Source organism: Lipotes vexillifer, unplaced genomic scaffold (assembly GCF_000442215.2).
Source record: "Lipotes vexillifer unplaced genomic scaffold, Lipotes_vexillifer_v1.1 scaffold641, whole genome shotgun sequence".
NCBI lineage: Eukaryota > Metazoa > Chordata > Mammalia > Artiodactyla > Lipotidae > Lipotes > Lipotes vexillifer.
Genome location: NW_006780658.1, coordinates 323163 through 344856, shown reverse-complemented (window position 1 = coordinate 344856; position 21694 = coordinate 323163). Strand labels below are relative to the sequence as shown.

The following is a 21694-nucleotide window of genomic DNA, read 5'->3' as shown; positions in this document are numbered from 1 at the left end:
ATTTAATAAAATGGGCAACTATATTTGTGAATGTCCATTTCACAGCTCCTTTTTTCCAGGAGTTGTGGTGGCAAACTACAAAATATTCAAATGAAATCAGCAAAATAACAGGGCAAGGACCATGGATTAACCAAGGCTGTCTAGTGCATCCTGGCATCCGGCACATGATCAATTCATGTCCCCATGATGAATTATTTTAAAATACATATGGTAATTGAAAAGGTGTCCATCTCACTAATAACAAAAGAAATGCTAATGGAACAACAAAAGGTCAATTTTTACCTATTAGGTCAGTAAACATGAAAAAGTCTGATAAGACTTGGTGTTAACCAGGGTGTGAGAGACAGCCATCTCCCTGCATTTCGAGGTGGAATTTGAATCGATACAATATTTTGGGTGAATGACTTTGGGAACAGGTATGAAAATAAACAATATTAACCTTTAACAACTCCATTTTGAAAACTTTATCTAAGGTGATAATAATAGATATTCACAAACATGTATGCAATACCTCCAAACTTACAACTACTAAAATATCTATCAAAGAAAAAAAATTATGATACATTCATCAGTAGAATACTATACAGTCATTAATATATCTACAGATATAGAGTATTTTTGAATAAGTGATAGCTATACCATGTCTTCATTAGATGTATGATATTGAAGAATACATGTATTTCACAGTAGACAGCTTTTTCCAACTAAGGGAACACAAATTCCCAAAAGCAGCCCTGACAATGATTGAAAGAATACATGAAATATTCAACAGAAATAAAATGCCAATCAAAGCTCCTTTTATTAGAGTTGAATAAGTGATACCCATATGGGCAAAGAGTGTAAATATATGTTACTATTTGGGTAATAATTTTATTGTTAAAGTTCTTTTCTAACTTTTTTCTAGCAATGTCAATTCAAAAAGTAGATGTATACATTTGAAAAGAAAACTGTGTACGTTCATGAAATGTGTATTACTGTTATAGAACCGTATGTTGACATCTTCTACTTTGCCTTCTTGGTGAACTTTAAAATAAAAATGGCATCAGATACATTTTCAGTTTTTTTTAACAAGTTAAACTTGAACTGATTCTTACTGATTCATTCTCTCTCTCAGTAACATGCGGATACACTCACCCTACTTCATCTATTAGAAGAGGAAGCACTTACATTTAAGTAAAATCCATTAATAAAGCATCCCTTTAGTTGGAATCTAAAGGCTTATTCATAATGCCTGGATGAAAACTTACCTTTTTGACTTCTTTACTTGATCTGAATGTTTGCTGAACAAAAGAATCACTTTCAATGGCTTCAATTTCTTTGACTCTTTTTACTTGTTCTACCAGGGTGGCTTGGTCTAAAAAAGAGGGTATTGGTTTGTCAGCTTGTTATCAACACTATACCTAAGCAATGTTCTTTCTATGAAGTAATTTTGTGACTTAAGAAATTTAACTGGATGGAAAAAAAAAAGACATTATGGTTAAGTTATAATAGAAACTTTTTGCCCCCCCTGGAGACCCACAAAGATAACATTCCTATCCACTAAGACTCTCACCTAAAACCTAAAACATTGCTGAGAAGTTACTGCTAAAATGATCCAAGCTGATCTGTGCTAATCTGGAAGGAGGACTTTACATTTTTTTTCCAATTTTACTACGGAAATACATAAAAGGAAAAAGGAATAAGAGCACAATGAATCCATCTGCACCCATCACTCAGCTTCTGTAATCATTAATTTTCTGTTATTCTTATTTAGTCTATCCATGCCCACTTCAATTTTAGGGGGTGGACTTGGAGTATTTAAAAGTAAATCCCAGACATAATGTCATGTTACCCCTAAATATTTTTTTAGGCATCTCAGATAAGGGCTTAAAAAAACAAAACAAACTAGCAACATAACTACAATACCATCTTTAAACCCAATGTTATCAGCAATAATTCCTTAATATCATTTTATATAATCCATGTTTAATTTTCACTGATTGTCCAAGTGTTTTTTTATACAGTTGGTTTGTCTGAAACAGGATCCAAACAAGGTCCACACATTACACTTAGTTGTCAAGTATCTTAAATTCCTTTTAATCACTTACGGTCCACCATCCCTTCCTTTCATTGTCATTTATTTATTGAAGAAAATGGATCATTTAGCCTTTACAATTTTCTACATTCTGGATTTTGCTGATTTTATTCTCATGGTGTCATTTAACATGTTCTTCTATCCTTCATATTTTGTGTAAACCAGCAGTTAGATCTAGACAGGGATAAGATTCAGGTTCAATTTCTTTTGGTAAAGAATACATCACAGGTGGTGCTATGTAATTCCTATTACGTCATATCAGGATGTGCTTCTCCCACTTCTAATGATGTTAAGATTGATCAGTGTGTCCAAGGTGATGTCAGTCTGACCCTAGTTCTCCACCAACCTTTCACTTCATGGTTTTAGCAGATAATGTTTGTTGCTTAGCTCCATTATTTTATTAGACATTGCAAAATGGTCATTTTTTTAAATTCTATTATTTGTCCTGCATTTATTAGCTGTGATTCGAAGAACTTCCTTCATCGACTACTTTGTATCTGTGAAATATAGTCTAGAGGAAAAGGTAGAATAAATATTTAATTCTTTCCCTTAATTTATCAATTTTGGTCCAAAAATGACCATTATGAGCTCATGAATATTTATATATGTAATGTACTTCAGTCCACCGTAGTCATTTTCATATTTTGATTCTACCTTTGGGTAGTGGGAGCCTCTTGATGTTGGTCCCTGCATCCTTTTGATATGATCTCTTTTGTTAAAGTGTGATAAGATATCCCAGGTTCATCCTGTACAGTTCCTGTCTCAGACTTGAAATAGCCATTTCTCCAAAGGGCTTGGATTCCTTTTAGTGGGGAATGATACTTAAAGACAGTAACCTGAGCAGTAGGGGTGTTTGTTGTTACTGGATTGTCACCGCTTCTGAGCTTTTTCAGTGGGTGGGGTAGGAAATACATACTTTTAGAAAAGAAAATCGAATGTGAGTTATATTTGTATATCTCTTCTCTTATTCTAAGAATATTAGGCCTTAATGATGTGACCAAAAGTACTTAGTTGTTTTTCCTAATATGTGAGTTGAATATATATTAGTTTCAAAATAATAAGACAAATATTACTATTAACAAGATGAATTAATAGTTTAAAATTTCTTTATGGTTCTTTTTGTTTTTTTGCTTTTTTGCGGTACGTGGGCCTCTCACTGTTGTGGCCTCTCCCGTTGCGGAGCATGGGTTCCGGACGCGCAGGCTCAGCGGCCATGGCTCACAGGCCCAGCCGCTCCGTGGCATGTGGGATCTTCCCAGACCGGGGCACGAACCCGTGTCCCCTGCATCGGCAGGCGGACTCTCAACCACTGCGTCACCAGGAAAGCCCTATGGTTCTTTTTGATCTTAGGATTTATTCCACTGATGAATTGTCAAAACACTATACTCTAAAGTCACTTGAAATAATTCTCCATGTAATTATGCTACCAACTTGATATACAGTTAGGTTCATTTGTTTCAGTTTTTTTAAAAAAAATCTTGTTTTGCTCTACTGTTTTCATAATTAATATTTGTTTTTAATTGCATAAAACACTTACATGCTTTCAAAGTCAAAATTTAAACAACATCATTCAGAGAAGCCTAGGTTTCCTTTCCTATCTCATTCCCCCAATCCATAGGTAACCATTTTTTATGAGGTTTTGATTTTTATCCTTCCATTGCTTATTTCTGAAAATATAAGTATACATATTCTCTTCTTTCTTACACAAAATTAGCATACTATACATTCCTATGTATATTACTTCTCTCACTTTTAACACTATGTTTTCCAGTATAGAGACTTCCTCATTTTATGTTACAGCTATACAGTAACCTATTTTATGGTTTTATGATAGTTTTTTCCTACCAATGCCCTGTTGATGGTCATTTAAGTTGTTTCCAGTCCTTTGTTTTTACAATTAGTGCTTTAATAAATAGCCACAGGCATGTGTCATTTCATACTTTTGTATTTTTTTTTTCACATGCTAGCTGGGCAAGAAAAATGCAACATTATGGTTCACAACCTTACTGTTTAAACTCTTGGTCTAAGCTGAAACGAACACACACCTGAATTAGGAGCCACTGAATACTCAGCTAAGGCATCTAAAAATGCCGGGGTTTTAACCTGTATGAATAATAACTGAATTTATTTAAAAAAACTGTAATAACTGGTTTAACAAGGTACAGTTATTTGCATCAAAGTAATTTTTACATACTAAGTTGAAAAGGTTAAATGATATAGACAGTATGAAATCTGGTCTAACACATTCAATAAAAATTAACATTTTATGAAAAATCTCTGCTTCAATTTTTGGCCAATCACAAATTATAAGCATATAGTCTTATGCAAGTTCCAGTTTATTTAAGAGAAGGACAGTGCTTCTGAGATGTGTCCCTGACAGCTGTAACCAGTCTTTTCTCAGGTGAGAAATCCTGCGTGGAATGTTTGTAAGTAACAGCTGTCACAGCCAACACTCACATCTTTGGAAGAATATATTTTCCTATATAAAAAGCAAACACTGTCAGAGTGTCATGGAAGAGCAAATAGTTCCACATGCTTTAGAATAAAAGCTCCTTTTAATTATGCAATGTACTAACTGAGCATGTGAAATGAGAGAAGACTCTTTGCCCAGCTAACTTATTAACATGTGCGGTACCAGAGGATAATATTTTTACTAGTTACATATATAATGGCATTAATATAGCAGAGAAAAATCATAATGGATACCACTCCAAGTGATTCAACTTTAACTGGTCAACATGAAAACACATTTGTTTGTGTAGGTGTTAGTTTCACAATTATTTCACAATCATTAGTTCCCAACCAAAAACAATATTTCTGACTTCAGGATGATGTCTCATATGTATCAACTGTTTGACCCCTCGGATTTTTTCTCTAACATATTCCCTCATTTGGATTTACAAAGCACATCATTAGTATTAAATGTCAGAGGTGAGCTCACAAACAGTACTTGATGTCTAAAGCTTGCAGTGTTTGTAGCTTTAAATATGGGCATACAACCAGCTCCTAATACAAACAAAAGTGTTATCACAGAAGCTGGCCAAAGGGCCAGTATATTTAACAAAATAGCACTGGAGAAACTGTAAAGGAAGGAAGGAGAAAGATTAGAGGAAAAACAGAACATTATCTTTGTGTTTCTTTAAAGATCACTTCAGGACTAACAAAGTGACAGGGCAGATAGGGGAAAGCCTGTCTGCTTGACTTACAATATGAAAATAAACCAACATAGCTTTTACCTTTCAATGTGGGAACCATTTTACTGGTGATATTTAAATTAAAGAATGTGATATTTAAATTAAAGAGTAAGAGAGTGATATATAAATTAAATTTCTTTAACATCTTTATTGGAGTATAATTGCTTTACAATGCTGTGTTCATTTCTGCTGTATAACAAAGTGAATCAGCTATATGTATACATATATCCCCATATCCCCTCCCTCTTGCGTCTCCCTCCCACCCTCCCTATCCCACCCCTCTAGGTCATCACAAAGCACCGAACTGATCTCCCTGTGCTATGTGGCTGCTTCCCACTAGCTAACTATTTTACATTTGGTAGTATATGTATGTCAATGCTACTCTTTCACTTCGTCCCAGCTTACACTTCCCCCTCCCCGTGTCCTCAAGTCCATTCTCTATGTCTGCATCTTTATTCCTGTCCTGCCCCTAGGTTCATCAGAACCATTTTTCTTTTTTTTAGATTCCATATATATATGTTAGCATGCGGTATTTGTTTTTCTCTTTCTGACTTAACTTCACTCTATATGACAGACTCTAGGTCCATCCACCTCACTACAAATAACTCAATTTCATTTCTTTTCATGGATGAGTAATATTCCATTGAATGCATGTGCCACATCTTTATCCATTCATTTGTCAATGGACACTTAGGTTGCTTCCATGTCCTGGCTACTGTAAATAGTGCTGCAATGAACACTGTGGTACATGTCTCTTTTTGAATTATGGTTTTCTCAGGGTATATGCCCAGCAGTGGGATTGCTGGGTCATATGGTGGTTCTATTTTTAGTTTTTTAAGGATCCTCCATACTGCTCTCCATAGTGGCTGTATCAATTTACATTCCCACCAACAGTGCAAGAGGGTTCCCTTTTCTCCACACCCTCTCCAGCATTTATTGCTTGTAGATTATAAATTAAAATTTGAAAGATGCATGGGAGATTTCATTTTTAGCCTTATAAATAGCTCAGCTCCATGCTGTCTGAAAACAGGCATCAAAAATGTTTTAAACTGCTTCTTACTCAAAATTCTAAGATCAATGTCCACAAATCTATGTCTTAAGTATAACCCTGTCATTTTGGGAAGCAGAATAAAACACATCAATAATATATAGTAAATTGTTTTATTTTTTATTTTATTTTAAAAAGTATTTATTTATTTGTTTGTTTGTTTGTTTGGCTGCGCCTGGTCTTCGTTGTGGCACGCAGGATCTTCATTGCCACGTACAGGATCTTCATTGTGGCATGCGGGATCTTTTAGTTGTGGCAGGCAGGCTCTTAGTTGCGTCATGCGGGATCTAGTTCCCTGACCAGGGGTTGAACCTAGGCCCTCTGCACTGGGAGCGCAGAGTCTTAACCACCACTGCACCACCAGGGAAGTCCCTATAGTAAACTGTTTTACATTCAGGCTCTTAAGTTTAACATGCCAATTTGTCACTTAAAAATTCTGTACCAATTTTAAGACTGGGAAGAATGTGAATTAAAACTAGTTATTGTTTATATTTTTATTTTTTTTAAACATTTATTTATTTATTTGGTTGCGTCCGGTCTTAGTTGTGGCAGGCAGGCTTCTTAGTTGGGGCTTGCTGGCTCCTTAGTTGCGGCATGTGGGCTCCTCAGTTGTGGTATGCGAACTCTTAGTTGCGGCATGCATGTGGGATCTAGTTCCTTGACCAGGGATCAAACCAGCCCCCCTGCATTGGGAGCGCAGAGTCTTAACCACTGCACCAACAGGGAAGTCCCCTAAGTTATTGTTTATATGCTTGGCATGAATGCCTAGCATACAAAGTATCCTGTATTCATCAGCCATGAGGTAAAAATGAAAACAAGTGATAAAGTTACTGGGAGAATAAAAATTACAGGATGTTTCTGGGGTTTCCCTGGTGGTGCAGTGGTTAGGAATCCACCTGCTAGTGCAGGGGACACAGGTTCGAGACCTGGTCTAGGAGGATCCCACATGCCGTGGAGCAACTAAGCCCGTGTACCACAACTACTGAGCCTGTGCTCGAGAGCCACAACTACTGAAGCCCGCACACCTGGAGCCCGTGCTCCGCAAAAGGGGAAGACACCACAATGAGAAGCCCATGCACCACAATGAGAAGCCCATGCACTGCAGTGAAGAGTGGCCCCCACTCACCGCAACTAGGGAAAGCCCATGCGCAGCCAAAAATAAATTAATTAATTAAAAAAAAAATTACAGTATGTTTCTAAACATTAACATGGTAAACATGAAGTAAACATATCTATTTACACTTGATGCTTTTTGATAAACACATTATTGGTAAACAAAATGACTTTCATAGGTTGCTTGCAAGATGTCCGTAGAATAGTTCATATTTCATAATAAAAGAGAAAATAATGGAGTCAGAAAGCTAAGTCACTACAGACTAAGAAAGTCAATAACTCACTGCATGGACAATTATTTTGTTCTTTTTGTGATGAAAAATTAAGTCAAATATTTTATTAGTTACTGTTGATGTTATATTATAAAAATTAGGTTCACCTGCTACTTTGAGTTATATTTGACAATTTCACATGACACATTTACAGAATTTTCTGTTATCAAAAGGTACACAAATTTAAGATTAGTAGATAAAGATGACAAGGTCCAGTATAAACCTTTTATTTGAAAAGGCAAAATTTAAATATGTACACCATTTGCAGATTACCAACAAGCCAACCTCTCTAAACTGGCAGCAATGCTAGGCAGAGAACAGCAGATGGCACTATTACCCAAAATGTAATGGGCTAAGTGACAACATGAGTTTCATGAAAGGTACCTTACATATTAAAATCTCATCTCCAAATGACTACTTTTGAATATTAATAATTTATGAATTTCCCCAAAGTTAAAATGCATTTTATATTACAAAGAGTTTGGGTTGGTTGGCTTCATAGTTATTGAGTTACTTATGCTACTTTTCTCTCCCAAGGGGGAAAAGAATTTATATACTAATACTACTGCTACAAATACATGAATAATACAAGAGAAGATCTTATTTTCAGTTTAAATGGATTCAAATTTTAGTCAAGAATGGAAATATCTGCAAAATTCCCTTTTATGGTACAATATAGACACTGAAAACAAAGTCTTTGAAATATAAAGCACTTTCAAGTGCTTTGCAAGAATGAAAGAAAAAAAGCAAACAATAACAAACTGGCTATCCAATAAATAAGTAAATGGAGATGGCTGTTCAATAAAATCTGTAGACAAATAAAACATACCATAAAGCTCACTTGGAATTCTAAAGTTAAAGCAACTCCTCATGAACACAAATTTTAATGAAATATAGCCACTGCTTTCCCTTCAAAACAGTTCAAAACAGTGTATTTTAAATAAGTTTCTTTCATTAAAACATATAAAACATATATTAGAAATCCATCCAACCGTCACATTTTAAGGTTGTTCATAAATCTCATATCCCTGGGCACCAATTTCCAGAACTGATATCCACAAATAACGTGAAAGATGAGAAAACTTCTTAAGTAGAATGTGGCTTGTCTATCAGCCTTCTGGAAGCTTATGATAGAGTACCAAGTTATATATGTCAGTGAGGCTCCTGGAGTGTCTATAATAACAACCCCCCCCTTGGATGGGGTCCAAGACAGACTCATAACAAACTGCTTTCCATGTCAAATTAAGTAATAAGAATAAATTTAATGTGACTGAACCAGTGAAGAATTTCTGATAAACATTTTAATAAGTGAAAGTGAATTGAGCATCAGACTAGGTTTTATGAAAAACAAAATCCATACTGAAAATCCACACAAATTCCACCTCATTTAGTTCCTCTCACCTAGAATGCTCTTACCTTTTCTGAATCCTCCCTGTCACTTCCCTTGCCACCTCTGAGAAAAGGGGCCTTTTCTATAATTCATTTGGCTCTCAGCATATGTTAACTCCCACTGATATTAATTTCTTCATGAGCAAAAGCTTCATTTCCCCAGGCAGAGGGGACATACCCTTCTGTGTCAACTCCAGGAGTTAGTATAGTATACTCTATTATTTAGTAAGCAGTCAATAAACATTTGTTGAAAACTTAAAAATTAAGGGGCATTAAAATAACCATTAAAAAAACATTATGGGGGAGAAATGTCAAATTATAAAAGGTTTTGTAACTTTAAGAAATTAAATGTCTCTAAGTGGTTAGTTTTAACAGCTCTGGGTTCAGACTATCTGGATTGAACACTGTCTCTTCTATTTACTAGCTTTGTGACCTTGGGCAAGTGCGTTGTGGTGGTCTCAGTTCTCTCTGTGGCATGGGGATACTAGGTGAAACATCGTAGGATGGTTGAGAGGTTGCCTCCCTCCTTTCTTCCTTCCCTTTCTCTCTCCTTTCCTACTTCCAAATATTTGAGCACACTCAGGCATTGTTCTGCATACCAGGGTTTAGAGACAAGAGTTTCTTTCTTCCCTCATGGGGCTTATGTTTCAATGGAAGAAGCGAATAATAAACATGTAAATAAACAATATAATATCAAGGAAAATAGAGCAGGGTAGAGGGCTACAAAGGAGAAAGGGGGGCTTTCTCAGATGGGGTAACCAGGAAAGAACTCCTGACGTGGCGATTTCAGCAGAAAGAAGAATCATGTGAAGGAACAAGTCATGAAAATCTGGGAGATGACACTTGTGTTCAGCACAGGGCTGAGGAAGCATTAAGAACACTTAGTAACTGAGAGCTATTACTAGTAACAGGACTAGAGCGCTGATTTTGTAATTGTGCTAAGACACGGAAGTTGGCTAAAAAGTTGGTATATAAACCTCAATTTCTGGCCATACAGAATCCTAATGGATGTCTACAACCACACACTCCCTAAAATGGTAGTCATGTGGTAGAAATCATGTTTTAAAACAGACGTATATTTGATCATCAATATCTGGGATGCCTTTCTAGTGAGGAAGGTCATAGAGGCTAATTTTTCTTTTAAATGGTTGTTAAAAAGGCCAGATGAGCTGTTATGGTAGCAGAAGCGGTAATCACGGCAGTAACAGAATCTTACATTTATGGCACTGAGTGCTAAGCATTTCACATGGATTACCTCTTTTAACTATCATAACCATAAGAGATAGTACTATTATTATTTTCATTGTACAGATGAGAAACTGAGGCTAAGTAACTTGGCCAAGGTCACTAGGCTAGTTGGTGGTAGAAATGGGATCCAATCCCTGAATTGTGATCCAGTCATTATTTCCTAGTCAAATAAATTCTTTACCCACTCCTGCCAAGAAACGTGTATTTTTCTTCCTTCTTACCCATTTACTAGAATAATAAATGTTCTTGCTATTGTTCTTATTCTGCATTTTAATGCTTATACATTCAGTAAAATACAACGTAGCTTTATTTCTGGAGGAGATGCCATATATATTGTCTTGGTTTTCTGGTGTTATCTTGAGCTAGATTACAGATGTATACTTTCAGAATCTTTCATACTCGAATAAATTTTTAAAGAATTATATATGTCACATTCTGAAAACCTTTATTAATGAATAAAAGAAATAAAGTTTTTAAAATACCTATCATTCTTTCATTTAAGCCTGAAGACAACCTGAATGGTAAATCACTACTTTAGAGCTGTTCTTTATTTATTATGCATCAACTGTTGCTACAAAAAACTAGAATGGTTTCTGAGAATTTGGCTAAACAAACAACCACTATGCAGACAAACTACATAGACTATTGCCTTATGCTTCTCTCAAATGTAATAAACATGCGTAGTCAAATCTACTTTCAATAGTGGTAAGTAATAATTCCAACAAAGCTAAAGATACTGGAAGTCTTATTTTAAAAGGACAGAAGAAAGGAATATAATTTGAAGTATACTGGATTAACAGAGAATACAGACTCTGAAGTTGCTATTTGTTATCCATTTTAATTCCAGAATTCTTATTGACTCTTTAATTAAAATTCTGTAGATGGAAGAGTTTTATGTTTCTAAGGAACTTGAAGTGAATGCTGTCTGCCAGCCATCTCCAAACACCCCATAACCACACACAACTCGCCTGTCAGGAGAGCTAATGCAGACATCGCAGGGCACACCACATTTGTCACTGTGGCTAATATCAGAGACACGCAGCTCTTTTTTCTTAGCACACAAAAGCAAGATATGTAATTCAATGCTCAATTTACCCTTGTCTCACAGGAGATTTTTCCCCGCTAATTGATAGAAATTAAGCCATTAATCAAGCCACTAGCCATCATTCAAACCAGAGAAGATGAATACAAACTTTCATCATAACCACCTTCCCCATTTTAGTGTTCATTAGCATTAATTTTTAATGCAATTATGCTATTCTTTTACGCTGAGCTCATAAATTACTGCTCTTTTGTTGCTGGCTGGCCTTGTAAAATCCAAACTAATGTTTTGTACTCTGATCTTAAAGGCAATTACTAGGTTCTTCTATCTTTTATATCTTTGCATCCCCAATAACATATATATGTGTGTGTGTGTGTGTGTGTGTGTGTGTGTGTGTGTGTACACATATAAATACATACATACATATATATATATGTATATAACGAACATCCATGAACACCCAAATGCTATGCCTGTTGTTTTTTTAATGTCTCTATATAAAATCTGTGTGAACATATAAATGTAGTAAAATGTACCTAAAGTAAATACACACACATACCACATACATTACAAAATATAGACGTTAATATAAAAATAAGATCTCATATTCATACTGTATTTTGGGTTTAATATAAAGATATTCTTACAGTTTCTCATGATTAAAAAGTACTGCATCATTGTAGTAAAGTTATATTTTTATAACAAATTAGAGAAAATAAGAATATTAATAGTGACTAATATACACACTTGTAAGGGTCAAAAAACTACTAAAAACAGAAAGAATAACTACAAAATATCAAAATCCCTTAGTTCTTTATCTAGGGTTATTGTTTTATGTTTAAATCCTTATTTTAAAAAACTTGTGTTGAAACCTGAAAATTAATGAGACGAAAATGAAGAGTAATGGAAGATCAGAAGAACCATTTACCCAAAAGTGTGTTTATAAGTGCATATAATAACTCCATAGCCTTATATTTTGCAAAGTGAATGCATCAGTTTATTAGAGGATGACAGTAAAATAAGACAAATTTTCCATAAATCAATACTGAAGCCAGAGACAGCGTATCCACTCAGTCCTCCATCCGAGAGAAAGTGGAAAGATGTACCCTCCTTATAGTCCCCCAAAAGCATTGGTTATGCTTACTCCTAGGTGCAGAGGAGATAAAAAAAAAAAAATCTGCAACTCTCTTCTTTGTATAACCCCAGTAATGCTTTTTCCTTTGTTCGCAAGTTGTTACGTTCTGGCCACCCACTAGCTAGAGAAAGGGTGCATATGTGGCATAAAGATTAATGAAATAAAACTTACTGGGAAGAACGGGAGAAAATATTTGCAAACAAAGCAACTGACAAAGGATTAATCTCCAAAATATACAAGCAGCACATGCAGCTCAATATCAAAAAAACAAATAACCCAATCCAAAAATGGGCAGAGACCTAAATAGACATTTCTCCAAAGAAGATACACAGATTGCCAACAAACACATGAAAGGATGCTCAACATCACTAATCATTAGAGAAATGCAAATCAAAACTACAATGAGGTGTCACCTCACACCAGTTAGAATGGCCATCATCAAAAAATCTACAAACAATAAGTGCTGGAGAGGGTGTGGAGAAAAGGGGACCCTCTTGCACTGTTGGTGGGAATGTAAATTGATACAGCCACTATGGAGAGCAGTATGGAGGGTCCTTAAAAAACTAAAAATAGAACTACCATATGACCCAGCAATCCCACTATTGGGCATATACCCTGAGAAAATCATAATTCAAAAAGAGTCATGTACCACAGTGTTCATTGCAGCTCTATTTACAATAGCCAGGGCATGGAAGCAAACTGTCTCCATTGACAGATGAATGGATAAAGAAGATGTGGCACATATATACAATGGAATATTACTCAGCCATAAAAAGAAGCGAAATTGAGTTATTTGTAGTGAGGTGGATGGACTTAGAGTCTGTCATATAGAGTGAAGTTAAGTCAGAAAGAGAAAAACTAATACCGTATGCTAACACATATATATAGAATTAAAAAAAAAAAAAGAAAAAATGGTTCTGAAGAACCTAGGGGTAGGACAGGAATAAAGATGCAGATGTACAGAATGGACTTGAGGACGCCGGGAGGGGGAAGGGTAAGCTGGGATGAAGTGAAAGAGTGGCATGGACATATATACACTACCAAATGTAAAACAGATAGCTAGTGGGAAGCAGCCACATAGCACAGGGAGATCAGTTCGGTGCTTTGTGACCAACTAGAGGGGTGGGATAGGGAGGGTGGGAGGGAGATGCAAGAGGGAGGAGATATGGGGATACATGTATATATATAGCTGATTCACTTTGTTACAAAGCAGAAACGAATACACCATTAGAAAGCAATTATACTCCAATAGAGATGTTAAAAATAAATAAATAAAAATAAAATATAAATTCTATATATACACACAAATACATACACACATAAACACTTCCAGGCCTGCTTGAATTCACTTAATAATCACAAAATGGATATCATAATATCAGCACTAAAAATAAACCTTTGAAAATGAAACCACTGCAAATCCACAATTAATTTAAAACATTTCAAGAAGAGTTTTTACAGGCTGACTCAGGGCTTGATCCTGGCAGCCAGATGGATATAGGAGGTCAATAATCCAGAAGCAATGAGACAGTGATTAGCCAGACAGTAAAACAAGTACCCGGAAGCAATTACTGTCTAACACATCAGAAAGCCATTTTACTAAAATAGGTAGAAAATGGATTTAAAAGATAAATTTCAATGTCTCCCTGCTGTCTTTCTAAAAATCTTGTTTAGTAAACACATTCGTAAAGCCAGTTACTACCTTAAATGATAATTATTCACAGCAAAAAGTCTTTGTTCAGAAGTGATGACTGACTGGAAGCTTCCTTGTAAAACAAGTTTACTTGTTCCTTCATATGCTGACTGCAAGGGAGAATATATTTATTTCTCTGTGACTGTCCAGTCAGAGATACTGCAAAGCTTTAAGCTCTAAGAGAATCGGATCTGGTCCAAAAGGTTATCAACCACCCTGAAATTTTGCTATAAAGTAGCAATGTGCCAAAGAGCGTGAATGATGTTTGAAAGTCTAACAAGAAAAGTGTTGGGGTCATACTAAGCATTCACAAAGACTCTAGTAGGTATTTGTTGAATGATGAGCTGAACACAGGCTACTATTGCTAAAGAATGTGGCATTCCTTTATTGGGGAGGGAAGCTCCTTGAAGACTCCCTCTCTCTCTTTGGAAAATGGTAGATACTTATTTATTGCTCTCAAGAATTTCTACAGAGTACTTAAAAGCTAGCTTTTTTTTTTTTTTTTTTTTTTTTTTTTTTTTTTTTTTTTTTTTTTTTTTTTTTTTTTTTTTTTTTTTTCTTGGCGATACGCAGGCCTCTCACTGTTGTGGCCTCTCCCGTTGTGGAGCACAGGCTCCAGACGCGCAGGCCTAGCGCCCATGGCTCACGGGCCTAGCCGCTCCGCAGCATGTGGGATCTTCCCGGACTGTGGCAAGAACCCGTGTCCCCTGCATCCACTGCGCCACCAGGGAAGCCCCATAAAAGCTAGCTTTTCATTGTCCTGGAAACTACTAAGTGATGACATTTATAGGAGCAGAATTCTATTTCTATTTCTTTCCTGACCCATTACTCAACAGAGGTGACAACTCCCTTATTCTTGAAACTTTTTTATTTGGGTTCCATGACACCTTACACTCCAGGTTTTCTTTCTCCCCACTGGTCACAATTCCTCATTTTCCTATACAGGTCCCTCTAAATGTTAGGGTGCCCCAGTGCTCAGACTGGGCCCATTTTTCTTCTCTATCTTTTTTTCTCTCTCTAGGTGACCCATAGCTCTAAATACCATCTATATGCTTATGACCCTCAAATTTTTAGGTCCTAACATCATTACCAAACTCCAGACCTTGATTTTTCTCTCTTACCCCCTAAATTTAAACTATCCCTTTCCATTAGCTCCTGTCTCTTTTAGAATAAAATTCAAACTCCATACTCTTAGTGACAAAATCCTACATAATCTGGATCCTGCTAAACTCTTTTTTTTTTTTTTTTTTTGGTACGCGGGCCTCTCACTGTTGTGGCCTCTCCTGTTGCGGAGCACAGGCTCCGGACGCGCAGGCTCAGTGGCCATGGCTCACGGGCCCAGCTGCTCCATGGCATGTGGGATCTTCACGGACCAGGGCACAAACCTGTGTCCCCTGCATCGGCAGACAGACTCTCAACCACTGTGCCACCAGGGAAGCCCCCTGCTAAACTCTTCAACCAAATCTCTAACGCTTGTCCTAGCCACACTGGCCTTCTTAAGCATTCTTTTTTTTTTTTTTTTGGCGATATGTGGGCCTCTCACTGTCGTGGCCTTTCCCGTTGCCGGACGCGCAAGCTCAGCGGCCATGGCTCACGGGCCCAGCCGCTCCGCGGCATGTGGGATCCTCCCGGACCGGGGCACGAACCCGTGTCCCCTGCATCGGCAGGCGGACTCTCAACCACTGCGCCACCAGGGAGGCCCCCCTTCTTAAGCATTCTAAACTTGCTTCCCCCTTAGGATCTTTAGAGAAGCTGTTCCCTCCACCTAGAATGATCTCTGCATGGCAAGTTGCTTTTTGTTCAGATTTAGTTTAAATGCCAGCTCAAGGAGGCCTTCCCATAGCACTCAGTCTAAAGTAGCCAATGGTCATTCTCTAGCACATCAAGAGAGTGTAGAGAAACCAGTTAATTGTGAGGCTATTACAGGGATCTAGGCAAGAGATGATGACTACGCAGATCAGGGGTGACATAAGATGGGGACATATTTTAAATAAAGAATAGACACTAATTTTGTACAGAGTGAGGCAAAGAGAAGAATCAAGCTGATTTTTAAGTTTCTGGATCAAGTAACTAGATAAACAGTAGTGCTATTTACTAAGACAAAGAAGACTTGGGCATGGAATTAAGAGTTCAATTTTAAAGATGATGACTTTGAGATGCTTGTAGGTTTTAAAAAGAAGTCTCTAAGTCTGGAGTTCAAAAGAGAAAGTCTGGGCTGAAGATATAAACTTTGAAGTGATAAGCACATACAAGGCATTTACTCCAGTGGAAAATGATAAATTCACTCAAGGAGAAAAGAGATAGAAAAGAGCTGAGTTCTAGTGAATACAAACACTTGCAGACTGGGTAGAAGGAAGGGCTGGCCAGGGCTGGCAGCCAAATCAGGTAAGTATCATGCCGTATTTTAAATGAAAAAAGGGATGTTTCAAGAAGAAGTGTGGTGAGTTGCATTGAATGCTGCTGCAAGGTTGAATGTGATAAGAAAAATTCCACTAGATTTGGCAACTTAGACAGTATTATTGGTGATTTTGAAAAAAGCAATTTTAATGGAGTGATGTGGTAAGTCACACTGAAGAGGAATGACACTTAAATGAAGATTTCTGTTTCCTAGAATATGGAGGATAATATTCTCTAAACGATACCTGTGCTGAACACAAGAACAAATAATGCTAGATAAAACATTTTTAAAAAAATTAAATTAAATGTATTGCTGAGATCACATGAAGTAAGGAATCCACAAAGACCACAAAGGAAGTTTATAGTCTTAGTAAGTCCTCTACTCATAGAGAGATCGAATCATTTGTGAAAATTTTTTTTATAAACACTAGGTTCAGAAGGTTTTACATAAAAATTCTACCAAAACTTCAAGGAAAAGATAATTCCGATGTTATACAAACTGACTCCCTAACTCATTTTATAGGCTAGTACAAACGTGCTATCAAAAATAGTCAAGAATAGTACAAAAATGGAGAAGCTGTAGAAGCAGGTCATGAATGCAGATGCAAAAAGGGTAAGAGGGAAAAATACACACACATCTATTTGTACACAAATATATATACATGTATATGTATAATTTAATATATGAACAGATTAAATCAAGAATGTTAAAAAAAGATAATACACCAAAAGCATGTTGGATGAGTCCTAGGACTGTAGATTTGGTTCAACTTTAGAAGATATGTTAATGTAATTCATAACATCGTCTGATTAAAGGAGAAAAACTAAACTAAAAACCTAAATTCTTTGACAAAGTGCAACATTTATTTGAGATTAAAAACAAACTAGGAAAGGAAGGAAACATCTCTGACCTAAAAAGAGAATATACCCCTGTCCCACAAACTAAACCAAAATGAAAAAGGTAAGGCAAATACACTTAATGGTATAATGTTTAAAAAGAATATATTTTTTAAAATTTTTAATTAATTTATTTTTATTAAAAAAATCTTTTTTTATATCTTTATTGGAGTATAATTGCTTTACAGTGTTGTGTTAGTTTCTGCTGTACAACAAAGTGAATCAGCTCTACATATACATATATCCCCATACCCCACCCTCTTGAGCCTCCCTCCCATCTTCCCTATCCTACCCCTCTAGATCTTCACAAAGTATCAAGCTGATCTCCCTTTGCTATGCCATCCATTTTACATTTGGTAGTGTATACATGGCAATGCTACTCTCTCACTTCGTCCCAGTTTCTCCTTCCCCCGCTGTGTCCTCAAGTCTGTTCTCTATGTCTGCGTCTTTATTCCTGCCCTGCCACTAGGTTCATAAGTACTGTTTTTTTTAGATTCCATATACATGCATTAGCGTATGGTATTTGTAAAAAGAATATTTTTATGCCCACAAACAGGATAATGATGCTAGCTAGCTATCACCACTTCTATTAGGTATTGGTGGTCCTAGTCAGTGCAGTAAGATTTTAAAAAGAATCACATGATATAACAAATGGAAAGGAAGAAACAAAAAAGTCACTATTATTAGATAATATTATTGTCTATATAGAAACCTCAAAAGTATCTACAGATAATTTATTAGTTAGCTACCAAATCAATATTTAAGTCAACTGCATTTGTATATATCAGCCATGAGAAGAAAATATAATTAAAAAATATTTTAATACCATAAAAATGTAACCCATCTACAAATAAATCCAACAAATTATGTGCTAGTTCGTTAGTAAGAAAATTGTAAAAGTTTATTAACAGACACTAAAGAAGACCTAAGTAAGTATGAAGAGCTATACCATGTTAAAGGATAAGAAGACACAATATCATAAAGGTATCATTTCTTACCAAATCAATCTACAGAGTCAATGTAATTTCAGTAAAAATCCCAGGATATCAATTGGTCAGTCTGTCTATTTACTCTTCTATTTAGTGAATCTCAAAAAATTCTCAAATTTATTCAGAAAAGCAAAGATTAAAAATAACCAAAATATTCACATAGAAGAAAAATGAGGTTGGTGACGTCTTATCAGAATTCAAGACTTATTATAAAGCTAGTAACTAACTAATACATGCTCTATTAGTACAGGGATAAATAAAATTGACCAATATGATAGGACAGAGAGGACAGAAATAGTCTACACATACTGGGAAACCTGGTTGATGAAGGGGCTGGCATTGCAGTTTAGTAGGGAAAAGGGAGTACTGAATAAATGATATTGTGATAAACAGTTACCTATACGAAAAAAAAAATGGATCCCTATAGTGCACCATATACAAAAATCAGTTCCAGGTGACTTAAAGATTTAACCATGAAAGATAAAATTTTTAGAAGAATATGTAGGAGAATATGCTTACATCCTTGAATTAAGGAAGAATTTCTGAAACAGGGCATAAAAAAATACAAAACATAAAAGAAAGGACTGGTAAGTTCGAATATATAAAAATTAAGATCTATTGAGAGAGAAGATATCTGCAACACAGATTAACTGACCAAGAATTAGTAAAAGATAAAACCAGCAGAAAAAGGTATTAAAAGCTTGAATAAGCATGTCACAGATGAAGAAACATCAAACCAATAAACACATGAGAAGATACTCAATCCATTAGTAATCTTGGAAATGCTCATTCCCACCAAGATCAGATGCCATTTTATAGTAACCACATTGTGACAATAAAACCACACATTGGCAATAATGAGAAAGATTGGAAATATCAAGTATGGCCAGGATGTGAAGCAACCAGAAATGTTATGAAAGACTTGTGTGAGTAAAGACTGGCACCAACCACTTTGCAAACAATTTGGCACTCTCTGGTAGAGTGGAAGACATGTCTTTCCTTATATCTCAGCAATTCTATTCCTAGGCATATATACCCTAGATAAATTTCTGCATATGTGCACCAGGAGAGGGGTACTAGAATGTTTACATCATCAGTGTTTGTAATAGCAAAAAATGTGAAACAACCCGAGTGTCCATCAAGAGGAGAATGAATAAATTTTGATATATTCAGAAAATAGAATAGTTTACAACCGTGAAATGAATAAACCACAACTATAGACATTACTATGGATGTATATCATAATGTTGAATAGAAAAAGAAAGCAAGTCATAAAAAAATCATACACTGTTTTTTCATTTATAAAACGTTAAAAAGCATCTGAAACTAAATGTTACATTATTGGGAATACACACAAATGTGGTGAAACCATACAGAGAAGCAAGAGAATAACAAGCACAGAATTCAGGACAGGTAAGATTTGAGAACACTGCAGAAGGGGTTTTCATTGTTTGCATCTCAAGTTGGGAGATGAGTGCAGGTGTCTGTATTATTGTTATTTTTGTACTTTCATATATGCTATAAATACTTCTCAATGTATTTCATCCTTAAAAAAAATAGTTTAAAAGTGAATAGATTAACAAAAGGGGCTGGGACAACTGGATACCCACATGCAAAAGAAGAAAGTTGAACCCTTTCCTCACACCGTACACAAAAATGAACTCCAAATGGATCACAGAGAATGTTAGACCTAAAACTATAAAAGTCTTAGGAGAAAATATAGTAGTAAACCTTTGAGACCTTGGGGTAGGCAAAGTCGTTTTAGACATGACACCAAAAGCATAAGCAACATAAAATAAAGTAGATAAACTGTGCTTCATCAAAATGAAAAAAATTTGTGCTTCAAGGAATTCCATTGAGAATGGAATTAATCTGGGAAGGCTTCCTCCATGAAGCCTTCCCAGATTAATTTAATATCTTTTATATCATAGGGACCCCAGGGAAATATTCTAACCAAACCTGTGCTACAAGCAGCTGCAGACACTGGTAGCAACTGAAGATGACCCCTAACAGTTTCCTTCTGGCCTGTTGTGTATAGTCAACGAGGAAAGATTAATCTTTTTCAGTTAAATGTCACTGATCCATAGTGGGAAAAAAATACAATATATAAGTAAGCAAATCATATATATTTACATATATGAAAACAGAACATATTTGAAGAGAAATGTAAAATATCCCATTTATATGTATTTTAAAAGAAGAGGGAAACAAAATGACATTTATTCAGTATAACAAATATAACACAGACTTTAGCTATATGTTGTGGAGAGCTGAGGAAGAAAAGTGAGGGGTGGAGAGAAACAGATACAGAAAGAGAGAGGGTGAGGGGGCAAATGTGACAAAGACAAAAAAGGCATGGAAAAACAGGAAGGAGAAAAAAAGAGAAAAAGATGAGAAAGAGAGGAGAAGGAAAATAAATAGGATAGGGAGAGAAAGGAAAGATTTTTGACCTTATGACAGGGTGTCAGACGGTTGGGTCATGTATAGCTTGGTTATCAGGGGTTTTTTTTGTGGGGGGCGGTATGCGGGCCTCCCACCGCTGTGGCCTCTCCCGCTCCGGACGCGCAGGCCCAGTGGCCATGGCTCACGGGCCCAGCCGCTCCGCGGCATACTGGATCCTCCCGGACCAGGGCACAAACCCGCGCCCCCTGCATCGGCAGGCGGACTCTCAACCACTGCGCCACCAGGGAAGCCCAGTTATCAGAGTTTTAAAGTTGGCGAAACATCTCAGACATAAAGTCCAAACCAATTTAATACTCCTCACTGAAAGACTCGTATTAAAAAACAAACAAACAAAAAACCAATCCTTAATGTCCTGGATTAAAAACTGAGATATTATAAAGAATTCTTACCACAAGTTTTTGGTTAAAATTTAGAAACTCAGCATTCTTGAAATCTCTCTCCCCCCACAACTTTTTTTCCTAGATAGAGAACAATCCTAATCCTGCTACAAAGCAAGAAGTGTCACATTTTATTTTATACACAAAAAAGGACATCTACTTTCAACAAGCAACATTACTCTTTTATGGACTTTCAAGACCATAAAATGTCTGCTTTAGAACAACAGACATTCGTAGTATCACCTAAAAAAAATATGCTCTGTAGGTAAACCTCTTGCCCTAACAAATTTCTGGAGGGTTTTTCTTTGTAAATCTCTGCATGATAAATAAGGCCTCCATACCTGGAGCGCACCATTTCCCTAC

At 36.1% G+C, this 21694-nt stretch overlaps 1 protein-coding gene across 1 annotated transcript in view; it reads right to left on the bottom strand.

The window, feature by feature from the left end:
- Nucleotides 1-21694, bottom strand: part of RSRC1 (arginine and serine rich coiled-coil 1) — a gene marked incomplete at its 5' end in the record, with an annotated part of 333988 nt that overhangs the window by 6394 nt on the left and 305900 nt on the right. Inside the window, one exon of the mRNA XM_007454142.1 lies at nt 1248-1354. Within this exon, the coding sequence (XP_007454204.1) occupies nt 1248-1354 (107 nt within the window). The remainder of the gene's footprint in view (nt 1-1247; nt 1355-21694) is intronic.